The 12,429-nt window shown below is 34.3% G+C and overlaps 1 protein-coding gene across 1 annotated transcript in view; it reads left to right on the top strand.

Moving 5' to 3' along the window:
• LOC149067639 (protein couch potato-like) overlaps nucleotides 1–12,429 on the top strand; it is a 239,167-nt gene that overhangs the window by 201,228 nt on the left and 25,510 nt on the right. Inside the window, exons 2-3 of the mRNA XM_089252505.1 lie at nucleotides 8,391–8,468; nucleotides 11,886–11,939. Of these exons, the coding sequence (XP_089108631.1) occupies nucleotides 8,391–8,468; nucleotides 11,886–11,939 (132 nt within the window). The remainder of the gene's footprint in view (nucleotides 1–8,390; nucleotides 8,469–11,885; nucleotides 11,940–12,429) is intronic.

The raw sequence follows: 12,429 nt of genomic DNA, 5'->3' as shown, positions 1-12,429 counted from the left end.
AATGTACTTTGAGAATGTGGAACTCGAAATTGCGTTTAAATATGAGGAACTGAATTCCGAAAAAAAAGTATGGTATCTTCATACGTTCGATTTTCGATTGATCATACGCTTTTTGAAAGACTCGAAATATACGTAGGTTTTTTCCCCCCCAAAGAATGGCGTAAGTATGAAATGGCAACTAAACTCGGAAAAATTTTTGAAATCATCTGTGGCCGGAAAACCTGTTTCGACAGTCGTGTCACTTTCTTCAAAGATATATATCATACATTCGCGGTTCTAACTCTTAACCATTTTTTTTTTTGGCGAAGCTGTTAAGTTCGACTTTTCTACTGATAAGTTATCTGGTAGGGACGGTCGGCGTCATAAATTCTTATCTAGGGTGTGAATCTTTCTCTTTTCTGTTGTACTTGCTTACGAATATCTGCAGGCAGAAGTTTTCTCATGTCCTAAAAATGAGAAATCTTCGAGGGAAAAGTCGTCAAATCATACGTTAGGATAGTTTGACTTACGACCGTGCAGAATCTTAAGAAAGTCGCTGTAATTTCTCACAGTCAAAAAAGAACTTTAAATACGTGGAAGACATCGTAGTGAAAAGCATGTTCTTCTTTATTGTGCTACAAAAATATATTAATCGTGATTCGATTCTATTTTAAACACAAAAGATGAACGGCAAAACTAGGATTATAATACTAATCAAATCACAAAGGCCGCAACCGGCAAATTGCCCAACGAGGAGGCTGGAAAATATGGATGTGACATATAACTAAAATGCAGCAAACCTATATAAAATCATGTGACGAAAAATATAATAATTAATGGCAAAATTAATGAATGAATTAATGACAAAATTAATGAATGAATTAATGACAAAATTAATGAATGAATTAATGACAAAATTAAAATTACCGTATAATTAACGAAACTTAAAATCATTTAAATAATAAAATATGTGCACACACACACACACACACATCTCGTATCATTATGTCGCTATTCATCATACATTACTTTGTTAGTACACGAGTGATGTTGGTGACCCATGCACCGATCTTCCCAAAGTTTATTTTTCCAAACTCGTAAAATTCTCATTTACTGATATCATAGCTTGTACATCGATACAATAACATTATAAAAGTAACCCTCTTTCAACAAACTGCCTATGAAAAAACGATAGAGAGAGAAAGAGTTTTCTTAACGACAACACTTACGAAGTTATTACTGTAAGAAGCGTGGGATTAACATCGTCTGAATATAACCTGTGGTTTGCTTACAGAAAATGCCGCTGAGAAATTACAAGGTCTCATGAAATATTAATTACCGTAACGCTTCTAGGCAGTATTCAAGCACATGCCGCATTCTCACGAATAGAACTGTAGCAATGAGTTAGATGACTGTGTTTGGTTGGAGAATGCGTAAGGGAAATTGTGGAGAAGAACACTAAAGCTCTGCAACGGAGTTGATTGGAAGGCAAACAAACTCTTTGCCTTAATCGGAGTGTACGAAAACAGCACTGACCTCACCGAAGACTTACTTCCCTGCTGTAAATACAAAAGCAGATACACACTTAATGGTTTTCGTTGCGAACTTCCTAAAATTTCTCGTTTAATAGAGTTGCGAAAGTGGATTCGACTGCGAATATATCAAAGCACCTTTCAAAAATCGTGATACGAATTTAAATACGTGTTTCATACAAACAAAACCATTTTTTCGTGCTCGAACAAATAGATGAAAATCCATACACATAAAAGCTTCCGTTTTACAATAATTCTCTCCCGTTATGGCATATTTACATATTCATCTTCGTAAAAATTTCCGACTAAAATATGATAATAGTCTTCGACGTAGTTTTAACTATATACTTTGTTCAACGGTTAGTTATTTAGAACTGGAATACTCGTTTATTGTTCTTATTACCAGCTTTAAATGTAACAGTAAAGCGTATTTTGAAATTGTAGCACTTGACTACGATCAAACTTGAGACTCATGCGTATACAAAGTGTCTCAGCACCTGGTTTACAATCTTCTAGCAGGGGTAGAGTGCACCCAGACGACTCGGAATCACATGCAATGCATTGTCGGAAATGCTTTCCTGACGTGTTAGATGGCGTTGTACGGAAACGGTTGTTCCTGGCGTTTGGTGCATTGGCCAGCTCTATCTCCTTATGTATCATGCCTTGATTACTTCTTCCGGAGTCCCTAGACTGGAAGCATATCGAAACATTGGTGTATGACAGCCCTGTTGACAGCCGCTGTGGTGGTCGAGTGGTCATAGTGACAGACTGACATCGGGAGGAACCGGGTTCAAACCCCACAGTGGTGATCGGCTGAATTTGGTTTTCTGTGGTTCTCAACTGCAAGGCGCGAATGCGAGCCGATCTCACAGTTAAAAAGGCTCGCCACGGAGAGCAACAGCCCTACAACGATACAAATGTTCAATCATTACTTTTCACTCACAATTTGAAATATAAATTGCAGCACTAATTCAGGCACAACACAATATACACACTCAGACTGTTAGGGGGACACACTCACACTTCCGGCACAACTCAGTCGGTAGTAAATTGTCCATGGTGATAAACCGGAGTTGTGTGATCGGTTTGGAAGAAAAAAAAAAAGTAAGAAGGCCGTGTGTGTGTGTGTGTGTGTTGACAGCCCTGAGGAACTTAGAGCCCGAGTGGCATGGTGGTAAGATGCTCGTCTACCATCGTGAAGGTTGTTGTCAGGGTCCCGGGTTCGAACCCAAGGGAGAATATAGATAAGATATTTTCCCTAACGAACTCGAGGCGACGACCGATAGACAGCGCTTTCACTTCCAACCCATCTCACTAATGGCAGTAAATTGCAATGTAGCGATATGGTCGGAGTTGGTGTTTGGTGAAGTAGTAGCCCTGAGGAACTTGTTGCCTGCATTGAAGGGAAGTCCTAGACATGCCCGGAATCTTCCGGACTGTACGAAATTCAATGCGCCTGAAATGTGAGACCTGCATTTCAGCTAGTGGATGACACTTTGAACATCTTTGTTAATTTGTTTTTTCGCTGCACATTTATTATTAAAGCGCGTGTTCATTTGCATGGTGTCTTTTCACTTTTGGTGTTTTCTGTGTACCCTACCGCATCAGGGAAGCCTTTCCAATCATGCATTGCTATGCGATTCTGAGTCATCTAGGCGTATCCTACCTCTCCTAAACGTTTGTACACCTAGTGCTTAGACACCCTGTATATAGGAATTCGGGAACATTAATTGAATTCACCCAGGATGTGCTTCATAAAACAGTGGTTCTCAACCTTTGGAAGCCCGCGACCCGGTAAAGGTTTTTTGTGTAAGTGAAAGGCCTAGTCACATATATACACTCAATTAACGAGAAATTAATGGGAAAAATGAAACTGATATCACTCACTGTCCAGTGTGACTAGTGTTAGGGCCTGGCACTGGGCCGCGGCCCAGCGGTTGTGAAACACTGTCATACACAGTGTACGTAAAGTTGCGGCCGTGTCGCAGCTTTATTTTTTCCTTATTCTTAGTAGACTTCTATAGCCAGCGGTGCGCGTACGCATTCGACCTTTGCGGGAGGGGGTGTATCAGGAATCTCAGAGAAATTATTAGTTCCTAACCTTCAAAAAGCATTTTAAATCAACAGAAATTAATTAAGATAGCATATAAAGGTATTTTCTTCTGATGTTTTAAATTTTTGACCAAAATATTTGAAAATATTTTCAATTTTCTACCATTTTGGAGGAAGATGACGGTCTTCCTATGACCCCCCTCAGAAAAATTTAATGAGAGAAACTAATGAAAGAAATAATTCCAGAACTGATGAAAATTCAGAATTAATGAAGGTAATTTCTCCAGAATTGATGAAAATTCAGAATTTACGGCAGAAAAACAAATTCCAGAATTAATGAAAAATTTTAATTAAAAAAATCTAAGAATAAGAAATAATTTCAGAATTGGTGGAGGCCTCAAGTTTAATTTACCGTGAGTGCGGGGTCCATGCTACCGCACCTGCCGCACATTCCCTAAGGGCAACTTTACGCAGGTTGACGACTTCTGCATTCGAACTGGAGGGTCCAGCTGACCCGGCCAATGTCCGAAATTCGGGCTTTCACCAGCCCCTATATATCGATTCCCTATGATTCGGGGTCATCTCCGCGTAAGCGTATTTTTGTGTGATAATTATGACCATTTATAATTAGCCATAACTAACCATAATTATTATGGTTAGCATAGGGATGTATAGGGATCGACATATAGGGGCCGGCCAAAGCCCAACGAAAGCCTGAAATTCGGACATTGGCCGGATCAACTGGGGCGGCCAGTTCGCGTATTGGACAACTTTGGGCTTTGGCAGTGTGTAACTTACGCATATAATTGAAGAATTTCAAACAATTTTTATTCCAACCACGCACTGTCGTAAAAATATTTTGATTAGGAAGTGAATAAGTTGTTTTGTTGATGAAAATATGTGTCTATCCATAAAAATATGGTCATAAATCGTGGGATAGCTTCGTCTTTATATTAAATACCGGGACTCGAAAGATAATGATTTCAATATGCAGAACCCCCCTTTTTTGAAATTAAAAAAAGAGAGTTACACATCCACCTGAAGGTGACGTTGCCATGGAAACCAGGTAATAGCTTCTAAAACGATTTTATTCGAGTAATTTTCTTCCGGCCAGACACATGAAAACAGCGTCAGCACAGATTGCTGTTGGCCTCTCTCTCATACATGTGTGTTGTATGTACCTACATATTGAGAAAATGCTCTCTCTCTCCCACAGACTCTCCTTTTTCCCCGTAAAAAAAAGGGAGAATTTGCGCTCCAATTTTTTTCTTTTCGTGTTTTTATAAAGATTTCAAGCTCTGCAGGCGAATTAAAAACAGCAGCAGCGCTTCATTACATCGCTACCTGCCTGCCATCGAGGTTTTTATTTATGTATGTTTGCTATGTATGTACGGGATGGAAGCCACAACAACCAAAAAAAAAACAAACTTGAGTTTAGGAATTATTTATTTTATGGTTTTCCCGTGGTTTTTGAACTCTTCATTACAGTATTGATGATTTAATTGACGAATGATGTGCAGCTTATATCTTTTTTTTTTATTCCTTCCAAGTTTCATCAATGAGAAATTGAATTTTTTTTTCAAACTCTTTCAATGGAACTAATTTTTCGTGTGGTTTCCATTGAAACCTCCCATCCTCAAAATTAAAAAAAAATTAGTTAGGACTTTAGTAGATGTTTGTAAGGAACATACGTATACCGTAAGCGTGGCCTTTACCGGAAAGGTCTCTGTTATGCGCCAAAATAAATTTTCCCATATGGAGTCTAGTGTGTTCCTGCATAACTTGACAAGGTTTCTTCGATGATTTTTGTTTTGGTTTCGTTTACGATTTTTGTGATGTCAAATATTTGGAATCGTGCCTTGATTACAATTTTATTTCACAAAAATAGAATCCATAAAAAAAGTACATTGAATCTATTTCTGTTGGTCTTGTTGTTGTTTTTTTTTTCGCCATTTTGAAGCCGATTCATTGCAATGCAAAAATTCGAAATAATTTCTTTATCTTCAATATTTTATCAAAAACAAAATTTATGGTTTTTCCCGTGGTTTTCGAACTCTTCATTACAATATTGACGATTTAATTGATAAATGATGTGCAGCTTATTTCTTTCTTTTTTTTTTTTACTCCTTGTAAGTTTCATCAATGAGAAATATGAATTTTTTGTTTTATTTTTCAAACTTTTTTAATGAAAAAGGAATTAATTTTTGTGTAGTTTCCATTGAAACCTCCCATCTTCAAAATTGAAAAAAAATTAGGACTTGAATAGATGGGAGAATGTATAGCGTAGGCGGCCTTTACCAGAAAGGTCTCTGTTATGCGTCAAAATTAATTTTTCCATATGGAGTCTTGTGTGTTCCTGTACAACTTGACCAACCTCTCACAGTCGGGCGAGTGCTCTGAGAGGTTGGTGGCTCGATTTCCCACAGAGAATGTGAATTTTCTTCCCGAAATTCATCTTCGCTTGGTGTCTAGCCAGTTTAACTTTATATAATTAGCGTAGAGGTTCATCGCTTCGTTGAAAAAATACAGCAACCCAAAATAAGAGCAATTATCACGAAAAAATTAGTATACCCTAAAACAAAACTAATAAAAGCTAATGATAAAACTAATGATTTGCAAAAAAAGAAGAGACTTTACGCTCCAATTTTTTTTCTTTTAGTGTTTTCATAAATATTTCAAGCTCTGCAGGTGAATTAACCGTTTAAGCGGTTTGTAAAATTTTCCTCATCCTCATTATAACTGCCATATTGGAAATAAAAACGTATTAAGAACCAGAGATATTTCGGGGTGACCGAAATAAAGCAGATCAAGTTTGACACGATATCTCGGGATTGCCGCTGTAAGGATTAAAAACAGCAGCAACATTTCATTACATCTCTGCCTGCCTGCCCCATCGAAGTTTTTATTCATATATGTTTGCTACGTACGAACGAGATGGAAGCCACGACAAAAACAAAAAAAACATTAGTTAAGGAATTATTTATTTTATGGTTTTTCCCGTGGTTTTTGAACTCTTTATTACAGTTGATAAACAAATTAATTTGCAAATGATGGTGCAGCTTATTCCTTTTTTTTCTTTTCACTCCTTGAAAGTTTCATCAACGTGAATTTGAACTTTTTTAATTTTCAAATTCTTTCAATGAAAAAGAAACTAATTTTTTGTGTTGTTGCTATTGAAACCTCCGATCCCCAAAATTAAAAAACAAATTAGGACTGGAGTATTCGTGGGGAATGAATACCGTAGGCATCCTTTACCAGAAAGGTCTCTGTTATGCGTCAAAATGAGTTTTGTTATACGGAGTCTCGTGTATTCCTACCAGTGTTATCCGAAAAAATAATTTTGAAGGGTAATTTCATCCCTCTCCCAAATTACAAGGGTTTTTTTTATCAATGAGAGAAATAACTATTAAAACAAAAAAATTACCTAACACATTTTGGAGAATTAATTGATGAGCATTTTCACAACTCAACAAAATTAAGAAAATTAAAAGTGAATTTTGATGCGTGAATCACGCATCTAGATGCGTATTGGCAAGGTTTACGAGGTTTCTTCGATGATTTTTGTTTCGGTTTACGGTTTTTATTATGTCAAATATATAGGATCGTTTTGATTATAATTTTATCTCACAAAAATAGTGTGGACAAAACTTAAATCAATTTTTGGTGGTTTTGTTTTTTGTACCATCTCGAAACCGACTCGTTGCAATGCGAAAATTCAAAATAATTGATTTATCAATAATTCACCGTAATAATTGGTAAAATAATATATTCAATAATTTAAATATGTTAATTAGTTGCATAGTTAGTGTATCAAGTGTCTTTCTTTCTGCGTGCATGTTCTCTATATCTATAGAAATCAATGAATGATTTGCTATTTTATTTCGGCACAGCCTGCACTGTTCAAAAAATGGTCCTGTCATTAACAATTATTCTTTAGAATTTTTTTCTTAGTACACGTATGTTTTAAACAAAACATTTTTGTACATTAATTACAGAAATATTTTTGAACAGCTTAATATTTCTGCCTATAGTTTTGAATAAATATTTTAGCTTCACTGGAAATATCAGCGGATAATATTAAGAATCTTCGGGTCCAAAATCTTAAGAAAATACCAAGAACTTCCACTTCCGTTTGGTAAAAATAGCTTAGATATGTTCATTCTAAATCTGGCTTTCCTTCATTTCTAAAGTTTTACAATACATCGTGACTTTGTCAGAAGTTTGTATAAACCACCAGCTATGCAATATTTTGCTCATCAAAGCACATTCTGATTCTACAGCAGCTGTATAAAATACATATTATTGCTAGTCATTATTGCAGATATGCAAGTTTGTCTGTCCTTCAAGTATCAAAGCATGACACACACATTCATTATTCAAGGAAAAACATTGTTGCGAACAGTTATGCTAATTCTAGGAAGCTCGCAAGAGGCAGAGAAAATGACAACCTAATCAGTAGCTGAATAAATGGTGTGCATGTTCATGCAGAAACTTGCTATACGAAACATCGATCGTTTCATGAATGACTGAATGATCTCGTTAAACCAATAGCAATGAATGTGGTCTGTCTAAATTCCCGCCGATTTCCTAATGATACCATCGCCACACACACACACACATGCTTCTTGATAAATTCAAAAACTTATTCAAAGATGCAAAATTTTGCTCCCAAAAGTATGCTTTGGCTTGCAATTTTGGTAACGCAATATTTAATAGGTTTTTGAATGTTGATATAACTAATTTTTTTCTAATATCTTTATAACAATCACGTATCTAATACATCTTAATAATATATATCTTGATAATTTTTCTCTTTTAATATTTTAGGTGCGAACCCTTTTTGTAAGTGGTTTACCCATGGATGCAAAACCCAGAGAACTGTATCTGTTATTCAGAGCTTACAAAGTGAGTATGGATGTATTCATTTCAATCGCTCATAAAATTCAAAATCCAATAAATTGTATAATTAATAATGAAATAAGTGTCATTTTATTTTCCGTGTCTTTCTAAAATACCGCTCGATTAGACAGAGTGTGAAATGTTAAATCTTTATACACCTTCTACCTTTTGAACCGTTGATTAATAAACATATTTTCAATTAAAAAAGTTCCGAATAGCATGCGCATTTTAGATATATCATTTATTTTACAAGGGGTCGTGCATGTACTGAGGTATAAAATTTAATTTTTTGTACGTCTCCTGGTCCTCCAACATCCAATTAAGAAGTTTTTGTCCTGTCTCTACTAAGCCCAACAAAGATATTCCATATTTATAAGTGATAAACAGTATTAACCGAGATATTTGAATTAACCCTTTGAGCGGCATAGCTGTTCCGATTTTCAGCAGGTACTTAGTAAGAGGTATAAAGAAAAGTGTTCTATTGAGAAATTAACTTTACAACATGCTCTAAAATAAGAGGCATCTAAGGAGGAGAGATATCTCGTCAACGTCGCTTAAAGGGTTAAAAAAATTGCTGAGAAATCTAGGGTAGAACAGCATCTATTTTTTATGGACAAACGCGAGATAAAAATAACTTTTTCGAATGTTTTTTAAAGTAGAAAATAATCGAATATTTTTTTAAAGTAGCAGTTTATCAAAACTTTTACAAATTCTGAGATAGTGCCTTAATTCTCAGTGGCATTTCTCGTCAAATATTACACTTAAAAAAATTGATTTATTTAAAATTAAAATTTTAAAATAGATAAAAAAATTTATTTTAGCTGGAAAGAGAGGGCAACAACTTTCTGATTGTAAGTTAGAGGACAAGAGAACCATATACAAAGTAAATTTTGTATCTCGGTGCATTTTCGGCCCACATAGTAAAATAAATGACTTATCTAAATGGTGTATAAAAAGACTTGAGTAGGAAACTTTGATAAAATTCAGTACGTTCAATTTGATTGAAATTGATTAAAAAAAAATAACCGAAAAAGAGTAAGAGAGTGCATATGAATAAGTTCAAACGAGGTACTAAGAATGAATAACTAGTAAGCACCATGTATACAGGTTGTCCCAAATTGTTTGCAAAGCGGATATCTCTGCAAACGTTGACGAAACATACTTACAATTACAAAAAGTTTTCAAATTACTTGCGGTCACTCAAAATGTCTTAAATTTCCCAAGGGGTCGTATACATAAAAAAATGGAAAAATTAGCATTTTATGTAGACCCTGTGTGCGAAAACTTCCAATTAATGAAATGTAAACGTGGCTCTGAGGAGACATCTACCAAGAAAATTCCTATTTTTAAATGCAATATCAAGGAATATATTTGACTTTGAGTTTTTAGTAATTAATGAATCAATGATTTAGGGTGCGGTTTACAAATTGTGAAACAAATTAAATTCAAGGCTGTAAAAATTCTGTAATTGCCTAAATAATAGTCAAAACTGTAATTGTTATTTATTGTGATTAAAAAAATAAAATGGTTGAGTTCACACATTCTATTTGTGTACAGTCCTTAAAAAACGGCAACTTTTGAGACAATGAAAACGTGCTAACCGAGTGAAAGTTGCCAAAACACATATTGATTTTATATATTTAATATCTCGCGATGAATATTGCATTTAAAAATATGAAATTTTTTGCAGGGTCTACATTTCAATTATTGGAAGTTTTATCAAACGGGAAGTGTATAAAAAGTTAGTTTCTTTATGGTTACGACCACTCAAACAAATTTTGAGATTTTATGTAACTGCACGTCGTTTGAAAACTTGTTGTAATAAAAAGTATGTGTCTAAAGTCAATAGTTGCAGAGATGTCTGCTGTGCAAACAATTTGGGACATCCTCTACAATATGTAATTGTAGGCTACGTAGTAAATATAAAATGTTTCAAAATTCGCGCACATCATGAAGTTTATGAATGTTTTTCTCAAATGAATATGGGCTATTTTTAACAGAAAATAACAGATTAAACTTATGAATCGAAATATTGACTTTATTAAAAATTTAAAAAAAAACTTGGAATTTACAATAAATGTTAAAAATTTTGCCCTTTTTCACAGACACATAGACATATTTTTTTGCACCAGATTGCTCCAGACTACAAAGTCTGCGAGAATTAATGTCTGAATTGCATTAATGATGTTAGTCTTGAGTTCATCAATCGTACGTGGATTATTGCAGTATTGCCATAATTTCAAGATGGCTAAAAGTTTTAGTATTGGTATATTGATGCCAAAGTCACACAGACATTAGTCACATTTCACTGTTGAACAGCGATGAATGTTATTCCTGATTTCAAGGGGATAGTGCCCACACGTCAAAAGTTTTCATGTTTTAACTGAATTTTTTGTCGATCGTGCCATTACGCGTGGACTTAGGACACCTCTTTCACCGGACTTGTAACCCCAGGGCTTTTTCCTTTGGGGCTATCTTAAAAATATGGCATACTGCAATAATCCGCATACGATAGATGAACTCAAGAAAAAAATCATTAATGTAATATCAGACATTAATTCTCCTAACAAACTTCACGTAAAGTCTCGAGCAATCTGGTAAAAAAAATGTGCCTATGTGTCTGTGGAAAAAGGCCAACATTTTCAACATTTATTTTAGTCTACGTTTTTTCAACTTTTATTAAAGGTAATGTTCCAATTCGTAAGTTTAATCTGTTATTTTTTGTTAAATATCATATGCATTAAAAAAATATTCATAAGCTATGTGCGCAAATTTTGAAACACCCCGTAAAGCAGATATCTTCTGATATTAGTTAAAAGAAATTATTTATCACTATCACAGTACACCTATCTGTAAAAATAACTGGAAAAAAAAAGTTGTAGATAACCTTTTTTTTAAGGGAAATAAAAGATTGATAACTCAATTTAAATGCAGGTGAGGATTCGTGTTTTTTTGTTAACAACTTGTTAATTTTTCATTGTTTCCGAGAAAAATTTGAATTTTAATTGATGAGGCTTTTTCGTGGCAGCGTATTTGTTTAGTTAAAACAATGTTGCATAAAATGAAAATGATGAAAACGAGAAATAATTACATATTAAAAAAATAATAATAATAACGCCAATAACGATCGCTAAAATTTATTCGGATCATATTACAAGCGGTTTCGTTTTCTCTCGTCTGAATTTCTTCAATAAATGAAAACTCGTCGATATCGTTGAATTCATTTCAGCGAAATTAATATCAAGTTGATGCCTTTTTTTTCTCGCTCTCACTCTTTCTTTCTGTAAGAAAACCGGTGGTTTTTGACATTTACTTAATTATGAAGTTAGCGATTGTCGATGGAGCAGAAAATGTTGTCAAAATAAAAATGAACATTAATAACATCGTTTTTTGTTTTTGTTTCTTTCATTTTATTTTCAAAAGGGCTACGAAGGTTCACTACTAAAGGTGACAAGTAAAAATGGGAAAACATCCTCGGTAAGTGAGTGAAACTCATTTTTTTTGAAAAATATTATTTTTTTCATATATGCAAGTTTTCTGTTTTTCCTTACTCTTTCCCCCCCCCCATAAATTTTTCTCATTGAGTATGTGCATGGCTGGTTCTTCAACTGCGTGATTCCCAAAGTCGCGTCAATTAATTGATAAATTAATTAGTTAATTAATTAATAGTCGTTATTTTAAAAACTTCGTTGTTATTGATATCGTTGAGACATCTTCCACCTAATTCAATAAAGTCAGGATTGCGTTCGTTTTTCTTAGAGCGATGAAAAATAAATTGGAAAAATTCGATAGAAATGTTATTTTTTGCCTTGTTTAGAAGCTAGTAGAAACGGTCAAACCTTTAAAACCGGCTGATGTCGTTTGAAAAAATACAAACTTCACAAATGAATTTTCAATGAGTGCCATGAATTTTGTAATTTTCTATTATTTTAAAATGTCGTGTTAAACATCAATACAGAAATCGTAC

This window comes from Pholcus phalangioides, unplaced genomic scaffold (assembly GCF_987345545.1).
Source record: "Pholcus phalangioides strain wild (caught in Gottingen) unplaced genomic scaffold, Ppha-v1.0 ptg000029l_1, whole genome shotgun sequence".
NCBI classification, from domain to species: Eukaryota; Metazoa; Arthropoda; class Arachnida; order Araneae; family Pholcidae; genus Pholcus; species Pholcus phalangioides.
This window is presented reverse-complemented; position numbering and strand designations above follow the sequence as displayed.